Source organism: Delphinus delphis, chromosome 10, assembly GCF_949987515.2.
Source record: "Delphinus delphis chromosome 10, mDelDel1.2, whole genome shotgun sequence".
Lineage (NCBI taxonomy): Eukaryota > Metazoa > Chordata > Mammalia > Artiodactyla > Delphinidae > Delphinus > Delphinus delphis.
The window spans coordinates 67,811,570-67,830,068 of record NC_082692.2 but is presented as its reverse complement, the minus strand read 5'-3'; the positions used below and the strand labels follow the sequence as shown (position 1 = coordinate 67,830,068).

The window sequence follows — 18,499 nt, the reverse complement described above, 5'->3', positions numbered from 1 at the left end:
AACAGAGTGGAAAAGATGGGAGATGTGGATAGGATAGAATGAATGAGAGTGAAGAGGGACAAATCTCTGAGTATACCTTTTTGAGTAACATATATTAGTGAGTATGTTTTATATATGTGTGTATATATTATACACATAGAGAAATATTTACATATGTATATGTATTCTCTCTAAATTTTATACATACATATTATATATAATGTAATATATAACAATATATATGTATATATTACAATATAATACACATATTATATGTATATTTTACATGTATTTTCTATATATATACACATATATTTATAAAACAAACAGACCAAGCTATATATATATTCATCAAATGAATATATCCCACTGAGCAGGGTGGGAAGAATTAAACCAAGTAACTTTTGAACATAGTATTTGGACTACATACTCCCTCTCTTTTTTTTTTTTTTTTTTTCTTTTTTGCGGTACGCGGGCCTCTCACTGTTGTGGCCTCTCCCATTGCAGAGTACAGGCTCCGGACGCGCAGGCTCAGTGGCCATGGCTCATGGGCCTAGCCGCTCCGTGGCATGTGGGATCTTCCCGGACCGGGGCACGAACCCGTGTCCCCTGCATCGGCAGGCGGACTCTCAACCACTGCACCACCAGGGAAGCACCCCCTCTCTTTTTAAAGAGAAAAAGAAAACTAAACAAATATCAAAGATTACTTTGTAGAGTTTTTCCTCCAAAGGGTATGGATTAAGCAATTGAAACTACTTTCTGTGTATTCCAGGACTGAGCAAATAAGTAAATATACTATGAGGAATAAAAGCCAATTTTCTTTTAGAAAAAGAAGTACCAAATATGTACAAGTGAGAATGAGCCCTGTGGTTTGAAGTCAATATGAAGATATCAGTATGAACTCATGTTTTTTAACAGATAGATATATAATAGATAAAGACATGTGCATGGAGGTTATATGTAACATAATGTAATATAAGAATATATGGTATGAGGGGCTTCCCTGGTGATGCAGTGGTTAAGAATCCGCCTGCCAATGCAGGGGACAGGGGTTCAAGCCCTGGTCCAGGAAAATCCCACATGCAGCGGAGCAACTAAGCCCGTGTGCCACAACTACTGAGCCTGCTCTCTATGGCCCGCAAGCCACAACGACTAAGCCCATGTGCCGCAACTACTGAAGCCTGTGTGCCTAGAGCCCGTGCTCTGCAACAAGAAAAACCACTGCAGTGAGAAGCCCGCGCACTGCAACTACTGAAGCCTGAGAGCCTAGAGCCTGTGCTCCGCAATGAAGAGTAGCCCCTGCTAGCCATAACTAGAGAAAGCCTGCGCACAGCAGCAAAGACCCAACGCAGTCAAAAATAAAGTTTTTTTTTTTTTTTTTTTTTTTTTTGCGGTACGCGGGCCTCTCACTGTTGTGGCCTCTCCCATTGTGGAGCACAGGCTCCGGACGCACAGGCTCAGCGGCCATGGCTCACGGGCTTAGCCGCTCCGCGGCATGTGGGATCCTCCTGGACTGGGGCTGGAACCCGTGTCCCCTGCATCGGCAGGCAGACCCTCAACCACTGTGCCACCAGGGAAGCCCCAAAAATAAATTTTAAAAAAAGTTTAAAGAATATATGATATGATATAAAATAAATAAATAACGTATATATCTTAGATCTATCTGCTCTAAGGACTTCAAAGTGTTGATTTCCCAGTAGCAATGAGCACATCTTAATGTCAAAATCTTAGCTTCTAAATACCATTCCCCACCAAGAGGAACCAGGGTTCCTTGGGAAAACAGCTGATTTCAGGGCTGGGTCTGGGAAAGTAAGATGAGCCTGGAACTTCTTGCTGTGCCAGAAAGTAAAAGCATACTCAATGAACAATAAGAACATATCAAATGGACACAGGAATCAGCCTGAAGAGGCTCCCACTGGCCAAAGCTGGGACAATTTGATCATCAAAATTAAAAATGGTAGTAACAGATTATAACCCTTGGAATAAAATTAAGAATCCATGAGTCCATATTGATATGAGAGATCTGGAGATGAACAAGAAATTGTTTGGGGCCCAAGAAATCCATAATGCAGTGGGCAAGACAGCCCCAAACAGATGAGCATGGAGGGAGCATCCCCCCTCCCCCACTGGGCAGCACTACTTTTCCACTGGACAGCTCCCTGGAGGAGGTGCTGCTCTGGTGTGGGAAAGGGTCTGGGGGAGGTACTCACGAGGGCCCTTTGCGCATCCGAGGTGTGCTCATGGCCCACTGCTTGATCTTGCTCAGGCTCTGCTCACTGATGAGCCGCTGGCCCTCGGAGGGCATACAGTCCACATACAGGTTGTATAGCAGCAGCGCCTCTGTGTTCTTGCGCAGGGCGTTGGCCTGGACCACACGTTGTGTGAACACACGTGGGTCCTCAGCACAGAAGAGAAGCTGGATCCTTGGCACCCAGTACTGGCAGATCAGGAGGGGCGGCCTTCCTGGGGTCGGGTGGAGGGAGAAAGGAACATGCAGTGGGGCCCTCTGGGCAGGAGCACTGGGTTCCAGGCTGGCTCTGCCACTGATGCATGGTGGCTCTGAGCAAGTGACCCCATCACATCTGTGAAATGGGTATGACAACACTCCCTGAACTGCCCACGTCACAGGTTGTCATGGATGGATGTGAAAGTTCTTTGTAAACTGTAAAAAGCTGTGTACAAACAAGGAGTTATACAGGGGTGGCCATTCAATTGCCCATTCCTGATGCGACACCCAGGGCAGACATCTTTAATTGTTGGGCCTCAGGCTCCTTCTCAAGATGACACTGAAAGCAGCACTGCCAGCTGCTCAGAGTTGGCATATCAAATAATGGCCAATTGCCCTTCCTGGGCTCTCTGAGTGATGCGTCCTCTGGTTCTCACTGGTTGGGGGACAGACAGCCCCAGGACAACAGAGCAAGGGGGCATTCAGACCCGAGCTGGCTATACCCTGCGCAGGGGTTGGCCTCAGTCACAGGCCAGGCCGGGCCTGAGCTGGGGGTCTGCCTGAGGCAGGGGCAGAGACCTCGTACCTTCGGCCGTTACCCCTCCATTCAGGATGGGCTTCCCCATCTCATCTCGCACCAAACCATCCTTATTCGTCTTGTGCACTAGGTACAGCTTCTTCTCCTTGTCATAGTCCAGGACGCCGACATCGCACCATTTGTACGTCAGCTTCTGACTCTTGGGGTCCTCTGAAACAGGAGGGGTGCCCATCAGTGCTCCCTGCCATAGGGTGGGAAAAGGCCCCTGCATGTGGGCAGTGGATGCTAGGAAAGGTCTCAGTGGTCACTAGTCTGGCCTCTCTCCCACCATGCTGACCCCCACCCTCTGGCTGCAGCAGAGTGGGGAGCCTACTTCCTTCCAGCTGAGCTTGACTCTTGGGAACCAGGCAGGTCTCTCTGCCCTGATGCTCTGCATGACTCCATCAGGGCAGAGAGAGACACAGGCCAGCAGGGCTGGGACAGGAGGCAGGAAAGCCCCAAGCAAACAGGGGCTTGTTTGCTTAGTCCTTGTTTGCCTAGCCCTGTTGAGGATCTAGGTGTAGAGCTCATCACGTCTGAACTGGACCTCTTCAAGGCCTGAGGGAAGCCCTTAGGCTGCATGTGGCAGCTGAGCCCCCGGGCTGCTCCCATCAGGGCAGGGCAGGGTAGAAGACTGCTTCCCTGCAATGGCCTCAAAGTGGGCCTCAGGGGCTGTTTGGCCAGGATGGGCCTCCCACCCTCTCCCTGGGCTGAAAGCCTTTGACTACTCCAGCTCACCTCTTGCCACTGCCTCCCTCACTCATTCCTCTCCAGCCACACTGGATGTCTGGCTATTCCTATGACTTTGTAGCTTGCTCCTGCCTCAGGGCCCTAGCATTGGCTGTGCCCTCTGCCTGGAACAGTCTTCATCCAGGTCACCTCGATGCTGGCTTGTTCCCTGCTCAAGCGGCTTCTCCTTGTAGAAGCATCTCTGCCTAAAATAGCACCTTTGCCCCAGGCACTTTCTGATTTGTTACCTTGCTTGTGTGTCTCACAGAGCTTAAAGTCATATTGTGTATGCATCTTCTCCAGGCTGGAATTCCAAAGAAATGCTCCCACTGACTGATGCCAGGTAGATAAGTAAAGGAGGCTGCTGTGGGATATACCTCACCAGCTTTGGCTCTGTTTCGCTTTTCCCTCCTCTTCCTAATCAGTTTCCTTTTTGAAAATGCTGACCTTGTCTTGACTCAGCTTAAAGGAAAAGATGTCACAAGAAGCCCCTAGCAGAAAGCAGAGTGTGGCAGAAACGCTCCACCATTAGTGCTGCCACCCAGGGCCAGGGCCCATATGAAGCAGTGCAAGCAGAAGCACTTCAGGGAAGCCACTACCTGGTACATTTAAGGTTAATACAGCCCCAAACCTTCTGGTTTTATCACCAGGAATTGGAGATCTGGGAACAATTGAGTTAAATTATTTTTGTAATTAAGTCCAAAGTAAAGGGAACATTCTGGGTTTCTTATCTAGTTCAAAGAAATTGATTCTAGCATTTACATGTTTTTAAACTGAAACATAAACTTACAGCTTGCACAACGGACTCGCTGTGGGCCCCCTGGAGGCTGAGCAGTCTGAAAACCAGCATGGCTCTCACAATCCTATCTCCCGCCTGGGCGCTGGCCCACTGGGCCCACTCCCCACTCCACAGCGGCATATCCATGCACTGGGCAGGGAGCAGAGAGGCCTTCGCCCTGCACATGGGGACAGCCACCTCCAATCTCATAACCCAGACCTTCCTAGGATGCCTACATAGAGAGTAGTCATGCCAGCCATGGTGGCAGGCCAGGGTGGTGACCGTGGAAGGTCAGCCTGGCAGACAGCAACAAACTGGAGAGAGCTTCCACAGCCCCCAGGGCAGACCTGGGGCCAAAGGAGGGGCAGACACAGACAAGGGCAAGATTTGGCAAGTCTGTGCAACATCAGTGTGAGGATGTGTATGTGGGTGTGATAGCGGTTGTGAATGGGTGACAGTAGGCATGTGTGTTTGTGTGCTTAAAATTTGCATATGAGTACAGCTGTGTGTGTGTGTGAGGGATGGTGGGTGAGTGTGACAGTGGACTTATGAACGTGTGTGTTTGAAAGCAAGTATGTGAGTGTGAGTGTGTGACAGTGTGTGTGTTGTCCACGCAGAGGTGAAAGCCAAGAGGCCACAGTTATAGGTGGAGCAATGCGGTTTCTGGGGCACGGGATGGAACCGCTTGAATTGTGCCCCTTATACACATTTGAACATGTCTAATAAGCTTGCATATTTTTCATTGCCAATAAATCAAAGCATTTTTTTTTAACATTAGACACCATCCAGCTGTTCCTTCCTCAGCCCACCCACCCATGTCATCCCTGGTCCCTGCATTTCCTTCTATGCGGCCAGCCCGCTGGCCTGTATCCCAGCTGCGAGGCCTCAAAAGGTGGGGCCCCCACCTCCCATGGTTGAGGCCCCAGGGCAGTCTAGGAGTCTATGGCTGGGCTGCCAGGACAGGATGGTGCAGACAAGATCCTGTCCCCCTGCCCTTGCTAGCCCTGCTCACCGTGCCCCAGGAAGTCATTGATGGGCAGGAGGGCTTTTCCGGGGACAGGTTTCCTGTTCTGAGACCCTGGCTCCAAGCCCATGTTGATCCACTCACTGGGAGTCCGGCAGTCAAACTCCTCATTGTCAAATACCTGGAAGAAAACAGTAGATGCTGGGAGCAGGCGGCTCACCCCTGGTGGACCCAAGTAGGCTGGGCATGCCAGAGGGTAGGGGTGCCTGAGTAGGCTCCTCCCCAGATGCAGAAGCTGAAGACTGGGGCCCAGGGGCCTGAGTGCCTCCTCTGCTGTTCACAGGGGTCTGTGGAGTCTGGCTCTATGAAACCCTGTCCAACCAAGCCACACTGAGGTTCAGGCAGAGGGGTATCTGGGGACTCAGAGCAGGATATGGGCTCTCCCCCACCACTGGCCAGGATCACCCAGCTCAGGTCCAAGGGAAGTGGTGGCCCTTGGATTTTCCTGAGCACCCACCCAGACTCAGAAACAATGCAAGTTCAGGTTGTCAGAAGGCCATCTTTAGTAGGGTGATATGCAACTCTGTCTCCCCATAGGGACCACCAGGCAAGAGATACTCAGGACCATGGAGAGGAAGGGCAGGGAAGTGGGTGAAAACCAGGGCAGGCTATGCTCCCTCTTTCTCCTCTGGACTCAGTTTCCCCATTGGTACCCTAAAGGGGCTACAATGGTGCCTTCCTCCACCACAGGTCTCCCCATCCCAGTGACACCAGACGCAGTAGTCAGGGAGGCCTGAACACTACTCCACAGTCCAACTGGGCTGCTTCTTGGTGCCCGTGGGTGGGGTGGGGACAGAGCTCATGTACACAGGGTTCCCAGGCTCCCAGGGAAGAAGCAGGGAATCAGCGTCCCAGGGGTCCTGGGGCCCCTCCTGCCCCAGCCTAGGATGCCTGAAACCCCAGGAGTGGGGGTAGCACCCTGACTATGCAGTTGTCCTGTCTGACAAGTGAGTGCTTGTGATTGCCATGGGATCCCCTTTTGAGTCTGATCCCTCTGCTGGAGTCCTGCACCCCCATCTCCTGACCACTGGCCCTCTGTGGAAGCTGGACTCACCTTCAGTGGGAGATAGATGGGGAACAGCGGGTCATGACCCTGCTCAATGGTCTGGGGGTGGTGGGGGTCTGGGTGCCTGGGCATGAGCTTGTCGGAGTCAATGCCCTCGCTGGCCAGCAGCTGCTCAATGTCCAGGCTCAGGTACAGCCGCTTCCTCCTGGCCGAGGGAGACAAGGAAATCTCACGACAGCTCGGCGCATGTGAGGTGTCTCCATGGGGGTCAGCAAGGGCCCAGGGAGTTAAGGCAGTAGGGGTGTGGCCCAGTGACCCCCTCCAGGGCCCTCTGCCCTTCTGGGACTTATCAGGAAGTGGAATGGTGGCTGGGGCTGGTGTCCTGGGCTCCAACTGCCCTTGCATCCTGCCTGTCAGTTTCACCACGTTGACTTAAATGCCACCCTCCCTGATTCCACAGCAAGGAAAGTAACTCGTTCCTATTAAGAAACCAAAGGGCTAGAAGATTTGAACACTTGCACACAGACCCATCTTAGTAACCTCTGCCATGAGGATGATCACCTAGTTGTCTACTATCCCTCACTCTTTGAGGTGGGTGGATGCCACCTCCCAGAGGGCAGGCCCTCCCACTGCTCACGCAACCATACCTACCTCTCAATCTCAATCTTTCGGGGGCACTGGCCCGGCAGCACCAGGTAGGGCACCTGCACCTTGGGCTCGTAGGCCTGCAGCGGGAAGTCAGTCTGGGTGAGCAGCTTGGTAGTACACCCGATGTGCTGATGCTCCAGGCGCTCCTCGAAGTCCTCAGGAACCTCAAAGGTTCTGACTGTGGGCAGGGGCAGGGGCAGGAGCTGCAGGGGCTCAGGCTGGGGCCCAACACCCCCAAAACACAGTGCTAGGCAGGTACCAGGCATGCAGCTTTGGGGCATGGGAAGCTCAGAGCTGGCCTGTGGCAGTGAGAAGCCAGATGTGCACCGGGCTCCCAAGGGGTCACAAGCCTGGAGGACAAGGGCCGCCAGAAGGTCTGTTTTGGTCCTGCTCGCCCTGCCCAGAGCCAGCATGCTCGACCATTCCCCTCCTTTCTGCCCACAGCCCCGGTGCCAGCGGCTTTTGCTCAAGCCAGATGCTGAATCAAACTACCAGTGAGGATTACAGCTGGATAGGAAGGTGAAGTGGTAGCTCCCTGCATGTCTGGGATGGGTTCCTGCCATCCCTACCCCAGAGGCCCTCCCAAGCATCTCGGGGTCTGAATGCCATTCACTCACTGGGACTGTTTCCAGACTCAAGACATCCTGGATACTTTAGGAGTGGGTGGCACCACCACCCCACCCCCAGGGGACCCTCAAGTCACGAAATGGCCACACCTCCTTAGACAGGCTTCCATTCCAGGTCTGAGGGCAAGGGAACTGGTGAAGAGAGGCCCATTGATAGGGTGACATTCCAGTTTCCTGGGACTCAGGATGTTAAATGGGAAGGAAAGTCTCAGACAAGCCAAGACCATAGTGGTGGGGACGGGAGTGCAGGAAAGTGCTTCGGGGATGAGCCACCTTTCCCAGGGCCTGGGTGGGCTCTGGACAGCTCAGTGATGGCTCCGAACAACTCCCCTGGGAGGCCCTAGTAACCCCCTCCTTGGGCCTCACGTCTCTGGGGTCAAGATGCAGTCACACCAGAGGAGGGTCTACCTTGGGGGTACCCACTGGGGCTCTACAGAAGCTTCCAGAGGCTGAGCAGAGGCCATCCACCTGCCGCTAAGTCGGCTCTCTTACCAGAGCTGTCAGGTGCTCGGGGAACCCCACGCTACCAGAACGGTCTGGCCCAGGGGCAGTTTTCAGATCCCTAATCATCTGCTCTTGAGCCTATGGATCCATAACACATTCCACACCCAGGATCATGAATTCCTGGGCCTGGCCCTGTGTCTCAGGAGCCAAGAAGGAGCCAGGGTGAGGACAGCAAAGCCTGGCCCCCGCCCCTGCTGGTCCAGGAGCCCTAGGCAGGCTTCCCAGGCCTTCACGTAGCCTTCTGCCAAGAGCTCTGACGGCCATGAGTCCTGACTGCCGCCACCCTGTGACCCTGCCGGGGTGTTCTTCCTCACTTGGGTGGGGCCGCAGAGCTGCTGACCAGCCCTGCCCCCCGCCCCTGCCATGGATAGCAGGAGCCCCATTCCCAGCTCCCCCGCAGCCCTTGATCTGTGGTTTGTAACCATTTTCTGGGCCACAGATACTTGTGAAACTGCTGACCACAATAGGCTGGATCCTCAGGTCACTGCACAGAGGCATGTACATGTGATGTTTCCTGTGCCACTTTTGGGGATTCACAGGCCCCCAGGAGGACTGTGGGTCTCAAGAAGACAAATCTGGACAGTGCCAGCACAGAGCCAGGCCTCTCCTGGGGGTAGAGTGGAAAGGCAGACAGCTGGGACCATGGAGCTTCTGGACCTGATCGAAAGGGCGTCCTGTCCACTGGCCAGCCAGGAGGGCCCCCAAGGTCTCACTGCCTCTCAGGGCCCCAACCAGCTCGCTGCCTTTCTTGGAGCCACCCTCTCCTCCCCTCTGCCACTGGGGACTGGTCTGTGCCATGCAGACCTGCCCCACACCTTACAAGACTCATCATGGAGCCTGAGAGGAGCGTCTTCCTTCCCCTCTTTGGCAATGAAATCCTGGGTACCTTCCTGCTCCAAGCCCTGTTCTAGGTGCTGCAGCCCGAGCCAGGTAACAACAGTCCTGACCTCCTCCAAGCCCACGTTCCACGTACCAGAAAACACACATGTCAATGTCCTACTGTCCCCAGCCAGGCAGAGGGAACTGGGGACCTGGCCCTCAGCAGCCCCACCACACCACAGTGCCCTTGTCACACACAGCTCTGCCGAGAGTCACAATTAAGCAGCTGTGCTTCACCAAGCACTCACCATGAGCTGGGGCCCTGCAAAGCACCTTGTTTCTTGTTATCCCCATTTCACAGTTGAGGAGATTGAAACCCTCAGCCAAGAGGAGACAATCTCCCTAAGGCCAGAGGCCCTGCTTCTAAAGGCACCCTCCCACCCAGCCCCCTGGGCACTGACCTCTTGGGGTGAACTTGTCAAGGTTGGCCTGCCGCAGGAGGTCCTGGTTCGTGCAGGGGCCACGACACACCTCCTGAAACCAAACCCCATAGCCCTGAGGGAGCGTAAACATCCCAAGGACAGGCAGGATCTGGTAGGGCCCCCAAGGCCAGGTGTCTCCCCCATGCCCACCAGAGAGCATCCCAGGGGTGCACAGGGACAGGGATGAGGAAGAATCAGTGAAGAGGAATTTGCACAATTCCTCATTCAGAGGCCACAGTAGGTGACAAGCTGTGGCCACCTGGGACACCCCTGGCCCAACCCCATTCTGGTCGTGCACAGTCCCCCTCCTCACTCTGAGAACACTCTTGGTGTGTGTCCAGGGGCTGAGCCACAAGACAGAGGTACTGTAAGGCCTGCAGGTGCCTCTGTGTATTCCTCCACTGCCAAGGGCACTCTGGGACCTCTGGCACAGTGGGTATCAATGGGTCCTCGCCCTATCTCTATTGGCCCCTCCCCTGCCTAAAACCATCCTAAGGCTGTCCAGGATGCACAGGGCTCTTTGAACTCTCCCCTAGTTATATCCCTTCTCCGTCTTCCCCTGCCCTCCATCTCTCTCCTCTTATTTCTACTCTCCTCCTCCATGTGGGCCATGGCCTCTGTCAGGGATCTCAAGGCTCTGTATCTTCTGTTCCCCCTGCCTGGAACACTCCCCCCAGCCCCTATCTTACCCAGCAAATTCATACCTATCTTGTAAATCTCAGCAGTACACCACCTTGTCCCAGCACCCCCTCCCCAACCAAAGCTGGGGCCGGGGGAGGGAGTATTTCCCCACCAAAGCCATTGCCCCATGACAATAGGCATATGGATGACAATCCTGGTGTATTGTCACCGGGGCTTAGCCCAGGGCCTGTCACATAGCAGGTGCTCAGTAATGAATTTTTGAATGAATGGACAGAGATGGATGGGCAGAAGGATGGGCAGATGGGTGAGTGGGTGGAAAATTGCTAGACAGATTGGTGGATGGATGGATGGATAAAAGGAAGAAAGGGCAAAAAGAACCCACAAGGAAGGCTCAGGCTTGGTAGGGTATGGCTGCCACACTCACCCCAAGTTTATCCAAGCTTCCAGGGCTGAGGATGTCAGAGTAGAACCCACGCTGCTTCATCAGCGGGTACTTCTTATCAGTGCCCGTCAGGGGCAACTTCCGGGGCTGCCCCAAGTCTGAGGACGTGGATGGGGCTGCAGTCAGGTGCAAAGGTGGGGTCTTGGGGTCAGGGCTTGGAGGAAGCTTCTCCGACCCAGAATCTGGTCCCTGAAGAATGCTCCCCAGGTTATGCTCCAGGTCTCTCAGACTACACTCTTGGCCCACAGGAGTACTGCTGCACTCTGGGCCCTGAGGGGTCCTTCCTGGGCTGTGGCCTTCTCTGTTAGGCTGCTGCTCCATGCTGCTTCTCAGGGTGATGTCCCAGCCAGAGCTCCTAGAAGATACTGGTGTCACTGGGCCCTTGCCAACCTCTGCTCATCCCCCAGGGCCACCAGGATACAGGGATGCCTAGTCTGCCACCCCACAACAAGCCCCAGCCCCCAGGCATGGATAACGGAGGGAGGGAGTACTCTTCTAATATGAACAGACACAGAGTGCCAGGAAGGTCCTGCCAGGAGACAGCAGGGCCTTCCCTAGAAGCTATGTGAGAAATGAGACCCCAGAGTCAGAGGTTGAACACTCTATAGATGCCCCCAACCCCGTGCATCCTTCTGTACTTTCCCACCCTTCTCCCCTGTGTTACAGAGTAAGGCCTGGCTTCTCACAAGGGGAGATAAAGAGGGAGGCCCAGAGTTCACTCACTCAGTGAAGAGCTCTGTTTGGTTTTCTCCAAAATAACTTTCATCCAGTTGCAGCCTCAGTGCCCCTTACCCCCATTCCCCCAACCCCAGCCCCACCCCACCCAGTCCTGCCGGACTGCCCTGACTCTTTTTTTTTTTTTTTGTGGTACACGGGCCTCTCACTGTTGTGGCTTCTCCCGTTGCGGAGCACAGGCTCCAGAAGTGCAGGCTCCGGACGCTCAGGCTCAACGGCCATGGCTCACGGGCCCAGCCGCTCCGCAGCATGTGGGATCTTCCCGGACCGGGGCACGAACCCGTGTCCCCTGCATCGGCAGGCGGACTCTCAACCACTGCGCCACCAGGGAAGCCCTGCCCTGACTCTTCCCAGTGTGGGGCTGGGGATTCCAGAAGGAGAAGAAAGAGAAAGGAGATTGAAAATGTATTTGAAGGAACTTCCCTGGTGTTGCAACAGTTAAGAATCCACCTTCCAATGCAGGGGACATGGGTTCGATCCCTGGTCTGTGAAGATCCCACATGCCACGGAGCAACTAAGCCCATGAGCCACAACTACTGAGCCTGCACTCTAGAGCCTGCAAGACACAACTACTGAATCCATGTGACACAACTCCTGAAGCCATGCCCTGCATCCCCCATGCCCATCTACCCATGCCCATCTCCCTTACCTTACCCCAGGAGCCAGAGGACTAAATCACCTCCCGAGAGGGACCCTGACCTTCTGTTGGCCCACAGATACCTCTGCCAGCAAAGGAACTATTCATCCACACCCTGGCTCTCAGGATCAACTCAGCTAATGAAACTGACACCCTCTTGTCTCCCCACAGGGAAAAACAGATGCACCACTGGATTGCATGCACATCCCGAGGATGAGGGTTTGCCGAGTTTTTATTGTGCAGCAAGCAAGCCCTTGCCAAGCCACTGCTGCTTTTGGCCACCTCAAAATGCACCACCAGGGGAAACCCTTGGTCAGGGGAGCACTATAAGAAACTAGAAAAGGGTATGAGGAAGAAGAGGTTTGTGTGTAATGCTGGTGCAAAAATAAAAAAGTTAAGTCAGGGAGATCAGATCAAGATGGCAGAGCAGTAGGATGTAGAGCTCACCTTCTCCCACAAATGCATCAAAAATATATCTACATGTGGAATGTTCCTCACAGAATATCTACTGAATGCTGGCAGACCTCAGACTTCCAAAAGAGCAAGAAAATCTCCACATAACTGGGAAGGACAAAAGAAAAAATGAGAGAAAGGAAACAGGACAGGACCTGCACCCCTGGGAGGGAGCTGTGAAAAAGGAAAGATTTCCACACTCTGGGAAGTCCCCTCACTGGTGAGGAGATCAGCCTGGACAGAGGGGGAGCTTTGGGGGAGAACGCAGCAAGCAACGGGTTTTTGGAGGACACAGCAGAGAGAGATCTGCATAGACGGTCAGGGCCATCACCTGGCACTCCCCAGCCTGAGATGCTCATCCACTGAGGCGGGCCGGAGCGGGGGCTGGGTGCTGAGGCTTGTGCTTTGGAGGTCAGACCAGGGAGAGGACTGGGATTGGCTGTGTCAGGAAAGCCTGAGGGGGCCAGGGTGTGGTTGCCACAACCGAGGGAGCCCGGGGACGAAGCCTGGGCCCGACGGAGAGGCAAGGCTGCGGGCTGCCCCCGTGAGGAGACGGGGCGGGCCGCCATAGGAGCTTCTTTCTCCCAGGCTCACTATGTGGTGGCAGGGCACCGCCTACACGAACTCCAGGGTTAGGTGGAGGGTCCTCCTTCCAGGGAGCACATGGCCTGCTGCGGCCACCACCAATGAGGGTCCTGCCACTGGGAGCCAACCTCTGTCCCCACCCTTCTGGGAGCGTGCACGGGGGCTGTGCATCTGCATACCCCCTATCAAGGGGATAACGACCAGCACACCCTGAGGAAAGAGACGGCAAGCATCCAAACCAAAAACAACCTTCATGCCAAAAAAATATTAAACCCACACAAGCTATCAGGGACGCTCCCATATATAAATAGCCCTCCAAGACTATAGCAGATAATTGTTTCTCCTAAACACACAGAGTAAGGGAAATATAAGCAAAATGAAGAAGCAGAGGAACCACCACCAGTTAAAAGACCAAGAGAATTCCCCTGAAGGAATAAACAATGAAACAGACCTCTTCAGTCTTATAGACACCGAGTTTAAAAAGGAGGTAATGAAAATACTGAAGGAATTAAGAAAGGCTATCAACAGAAATGCAGATTACTGTAAAAAAGGGACTAGAAAACTAGAAACTATAAGGAGGAGCCAAGAAAAATTAGAGAATTCATTTGCCAAGACAAAAGCTGACCTAAAGGCAATGAATAGCAGAATAAATAATGCAGAAGAAAGAATAAGTGATCTGGAAGATAGAATAATGGAAATGAATGGGATGAATTGGGAGATTGGGATTGACGTATATATACCAATATGTATAAAATAGATAACTAAAAAAAAAAGTCTCAAGAAAAACAGTAGACACAAAGCCAATGAAAAACATATATAAGATAATATAAATATAATATATATAATATATATATTATAATATATATTTTATATATATATAATAAATATATATATAAATATATATATTTATATATATATATAAATATATATAATATATATATAATAAATATATATTTATTATATATAATATATATAATAAATATAATATAATATAATATATATATAATATAATATAATATAATATAATATAAAGCTACGCATAATAGGGATTCCAGAAGGAAAAGAAAGGAGATTGAAAGTGTATTTGAAAGGACTTCCCTGGTGTTGCAATGGCTAAGAATCCACCTTCCAATGCAGGGGACATGGGTTCGATCCCTGGTCTGTGAAGATCCCACATGCCACGGAGCAACTAAGCCCATGAGCCACAACTACTGAGCCTGCACTCTAGAGTCTGCAAGACACAACTACTGAGCCCATGTGACACAACTACTGAAGCCTGCACACCACAACTACTGAGTCCATGTGCCACAACTACTGAAGTCCACGTACTGTAAGTCCTGCCTGCCACAACTACTGAGTCTGCACACTGCAACTACTGAAGCCCATGCAGCTAGAGCCCATGCTCTGCAACAAGAGAAGCCACTGCAATGAGAAGTCCATGCACCACAACAAAGAGTAGCCCCTGCTCACTGCAACTAGAGAAAGCCCGTGCACAGCAACGAAGACCCAACGCAGCAAAAAATATAAAAAATAAATAATTTTTTTTAAAAAAGGCAACAGAGATCCTAAATGATACAATAGAACAGTTAGACTTGATATTTTCAGGACATTACATAAAAAAAAAAAATACACATTCTTTTCAAGTGCACATGGAACATTCTCTAGGACTGACCACATACTAGGGCACAAAACTAACCTCAACAAATTTAAGAGTATAGAAAGTATTTCAAGCATCTTCTTTGATCACAAGGGCATGAAATTAGAAATCAATCATAGGAAAAGAAATGAGGAAAAATGATTACATGAAGACTAAACAACATGTTACTAAAAAAGACAATGGGACGGGCTTCCCTGGTGGCGCAGTGGTTGAGAGTCTGCCTGCCGATGCAGGTGACACGGGTTCGTGCCCCGGTCCAGGAAGATCCCACATGCCGCGGAGCGGCTGGGCCCGTGAGCCATGGCCACTGAGCCTGCGCGTCTGGAGCCTGTGCTCCGCAGCGGGAGCAGCTACAACAGTGAGAGGCCCGCGTACCGCAAAAAAAAAAAAAAAAACCTTGAGACAAACAAAAATGAAAACACAGCCATACTAAATCTATGGGATGCAGCAAAAGCAGTTCTTAGAGGGAAGTTCATAGAGATACAGGCCTTCCTCAAAAAACAAGAAAAATCTCAAATAAACAGCCTAATCTACCACCTACAAGAATTAGTAAAAGACGAACAAACAAAACCTCAAGTCAGCAGAAGGAAAGAAATATTAAAGATAGGGAGAAAATAAATAAAACAGATTTTTAAAATATAGGAAGAAATCAATAAAACCAAGAGCTGGTTCTTTGAAAGGGTAAACAAAAGAGACAAACCTCTGGCCAGGTTTACCAAGAAGAAAAAAGAGAGAACCCAAATAAACAAAATAAGAAATGAAAAAGAAAAATATCAACTGATACCGCAGAAATACAAAAAACCATAAGAGAATACTATGAATAATTATATGCTAACAAATTTGGCAACCTAGAAGAAATGGACAATTTTCTAGAAACATACAGACCACCAAAATTGAATTGAAAAGAAATAGATAATTTGAACAGACTGATCATTAGAAATGAAATAGAATCTGTAACTAAAAACAAAAAACAAAAAAACTTCCTACAAACAAAAGTCCAGGACCAGATGGCTTCACAGGCGAATTCCACCAAACATACAAAGAAGAACTTATACTGATTCTTCTCAAACTCTTCCAAAAGAGGAGGGAACACTCCCAAAAGACATTCTATGAAGCCACCATCACCCTGATACCAAAACCAGACAAAGACACCACCAAAAAAAGAAAATTACAGGCAATTTCTGATGAATATAGATGCAAAAATTCTCAACAAAATATTAGCAAACTGAATCCAAGAACACATAAAGAAGATCGTACACCGTGACCCAGTTAGATCACCTGGTAGCCATTTTGGTTTGCATCAGAGGAAGCTTCAGGTTGGATTCACTGACATTCAACCCCATGTGACCTGACCACCCACGAGGCACTGGGCTGGATGGACAGATTAACAAGGGTATTTGATCCTCACTACAGGTACTACTAGAATCACCAATCCACAAACAAGGAAACTAAGATCCAGAGACGTCAAGAAACTTGGAAAAGACACACAGCCAAGAAGTGGCAGAACCAGAATAGAAACTGAGGTGTCCACCTCTGGCTGACCCAAAGATCGGTCCTTAGCACCACAACAGTGGTTCTCAAACTGTGTGCCAAGGAGCCCTGAGGTTCTGCAAGGTGAGTGCCTAAGCAGAAGGGCTTCTGAGCCACCCACCCCTGATTCAACAAGGATCCTGCACCCTTATCTGTTTCACATATTCCGTTCGTGCTCAAATGCAGCAATTTTCAAGTAACACTGATCTCTGGAACCTCGACACCTAGCACGGGACTGGCATGGGCTTGGCACATGGTAGGTGCCTAGAAAGTGGTGAATGATTGTGAGAATGAATGAATGGGGTAAGTAAAGGAAGGAAGTTGATCTCTGTAAGCCCTGTGAGACAGATGCAGCAGTACTCTGCCAATTTACAGATGGGGACCCTGAGGACTAAGAAGATTGGATATGGTCGGGCTCAGGGGAGGCACTGGTGGCTGATGAGGACCAGAATCCTGGCTTTTTCCCTGCATGGGAAAGGACAGGGAGAGGGCTACACTCTCAGCATGGGGTGTGGTCAGTATGGGACTTATCTGCAAAGTTGTTTAAAAGTGCACCCCACTCCCTTCCCACAGGCCAAGGCAGAGAAACGGCACGGGGGCTCGCGGACAGGGATGTGGACCCGGCGCCGGGAGGACGTCCTCCTTTCTGTGCATTTGCCCTCTGAGACTTATGGAGGTCCCCCTGCAGGCGCTTGCCCCGCCAGCCCTTGGGCCCACCGACCTACCGGCTCCACCGCACACGTTGTGGGGTCCGGCTGCCCGTTTCTAGGGAGGGACGCTGGGCCCGTTGCTAGGGGGCGGGACCATCCGGCAAGGCTGGCGGGAGCTTCCGCCAGTGAACCTCCGCAGGTCTGCACTAGCCTCCCTACACACTCCTGACTTGGCTCCTCCCGCCCCTACTCACCCACGCGGCTTGCCCCACCCAGGGCTGGGCCACCTCCGAGCGGCGGGTTGGAGGCCAGCGGGAAAGTGTCAGCCGTCTAGGCTTTCAAATCCAGGCTCCATTATCCATCTCCCCTCCCAGAGTTTTCTAGAGAAAGAGACAAAGCAGTCAAATGCTGTTTTCAAAGTGCGACAACTCTGATTGAATCCTGTTTTTAAAAAAACAAAGCTATGTAAACAACGTGGGAAGAAAACTTGGGGAAATTTACCGGAAAGGGTCGTTTCTGTTCCCCCGGAGGCTCAGCTTAAACACACACACATACATACATAGCCGGGCTGCAACTCCACCTCAGGCCTCCGCCGGGTGGGCAGTGGATGAACCTCCCCCGCCCCCGCCAGGTGCCCATCTGCTCCAAGACCTGGCATGAGTTCAGGCTTAGATACTCCTTCCTGCCCTGGATATTACTGTTAATTTTCTCAGATGTGATAATGTTACTGTGGTTATACAGAAGACTGTCCTTGTTTTAGCTGATGTGCAGTAAGGAATTTAAGGACCAATGTCAGGATGTCTGCTGCTGGGACTTCCTTTCACATGGTTCAGCAAAATTTATACATAGATAACTATATATAGAGAGGAGATAAAGCAAAAGTGGTCCAATACTGATAATTAGGGGATCTGAAGGTATACAGATGCCCACTCTACCCACCAGTCTTTCCATTTTTCTATAAGGAAAAGAGGTGGGTTACAAACCAAAGAAAATGTAAAAATCACTCCACCTTAACCTGAGAATCCCTGCCCAGAGCCTTCTCAAAATTGGCCTCATTTCATAGATGGGGAAAATGAGGCTTGGTAACACAGGTTAGTGTTGGGGGAGGTGGTAGGACCTGATGCTCATTATGCAAATGCCCGATTTTATTTGACATTTTAGTAATGCTGACATGGTGCCAGCCCTGTGCTGGGGACTAAGTGTCCAGATTTGAACTGGACGCTGTCCCTACCATAAAATGTCTACTAAGTGGGAGAGAGCCAGAGAGACCAGGCCACAAAGAAACCAGAGGCAGGGTATAAGCTGTGACTAGAGATAATGATTCAGCCTTTGCACTGACTTCTGCTTCCTCTGTCCAGAACATCTCTCTCCACCAACTCCCACTCCTGGCCAACTCCTATTCATCCTTCAAGACCCAATGCTGATAAAACCTTTCCTGAGCCTGAACCATAGTTTACTTTGCTTTTCTTGTTGGCATTCACACAATAGGTACTTGGTGACCATAGCAGAAGGAAGGAAAGAGTATGAGGGGGATTGAAGGCAAGAATGGC

At 51.1% G+C, this 18,499-nt stretch overlaps 1 protein-coding gene across 1 annotated transcript in view; it reads right to left on the bottom strand.

The window, feature by feature from the left end:
• The window catches only part of DNAH1 (dynein axonemal heavy chain 1), a 79,518-nt gene extending 62,215 nt beyond the window's left edge, over positions 1–17,303 (bottom strand). The window contains exons 1-8 of the mRNA XM_060021467.1: positions 17,204–17,303; positions 10,685–11,057; positions 9,598–9,670; positions 7,191–7,365; positions 6,588–6,744; positions 5,522–5,654; positions 3,012–3,173; positions 2,190–2,442 (exon numbers count right to left, since the gene is read on the bottom strand). Coding sequence (XP_059877450.1) covers positions 2,190–2,442; positions 3,012–3,173; positions 5,522–5,654; positions 6,588–6,744; positions 7,191–7,365; positions 9,598–9,670; positions 10,685–11,023 — 1,292 coding nt within the window. The 5' untranslated portion in view covers positions 11,024–11,057; positions 17,204–17,303. The remainder of the gene's footprint in view (positions 1–2,189; positions 2,443–3,011; positions 3,174–5,521; positions 5,655–6,587; positions 6,745–7,190; positions 7,366–9,597; positions 9,671–10,684; positions 11,058–17,203) is intronic.
• Positions 17,304–18,499: the final 1,196 nt, after the last annotated feature.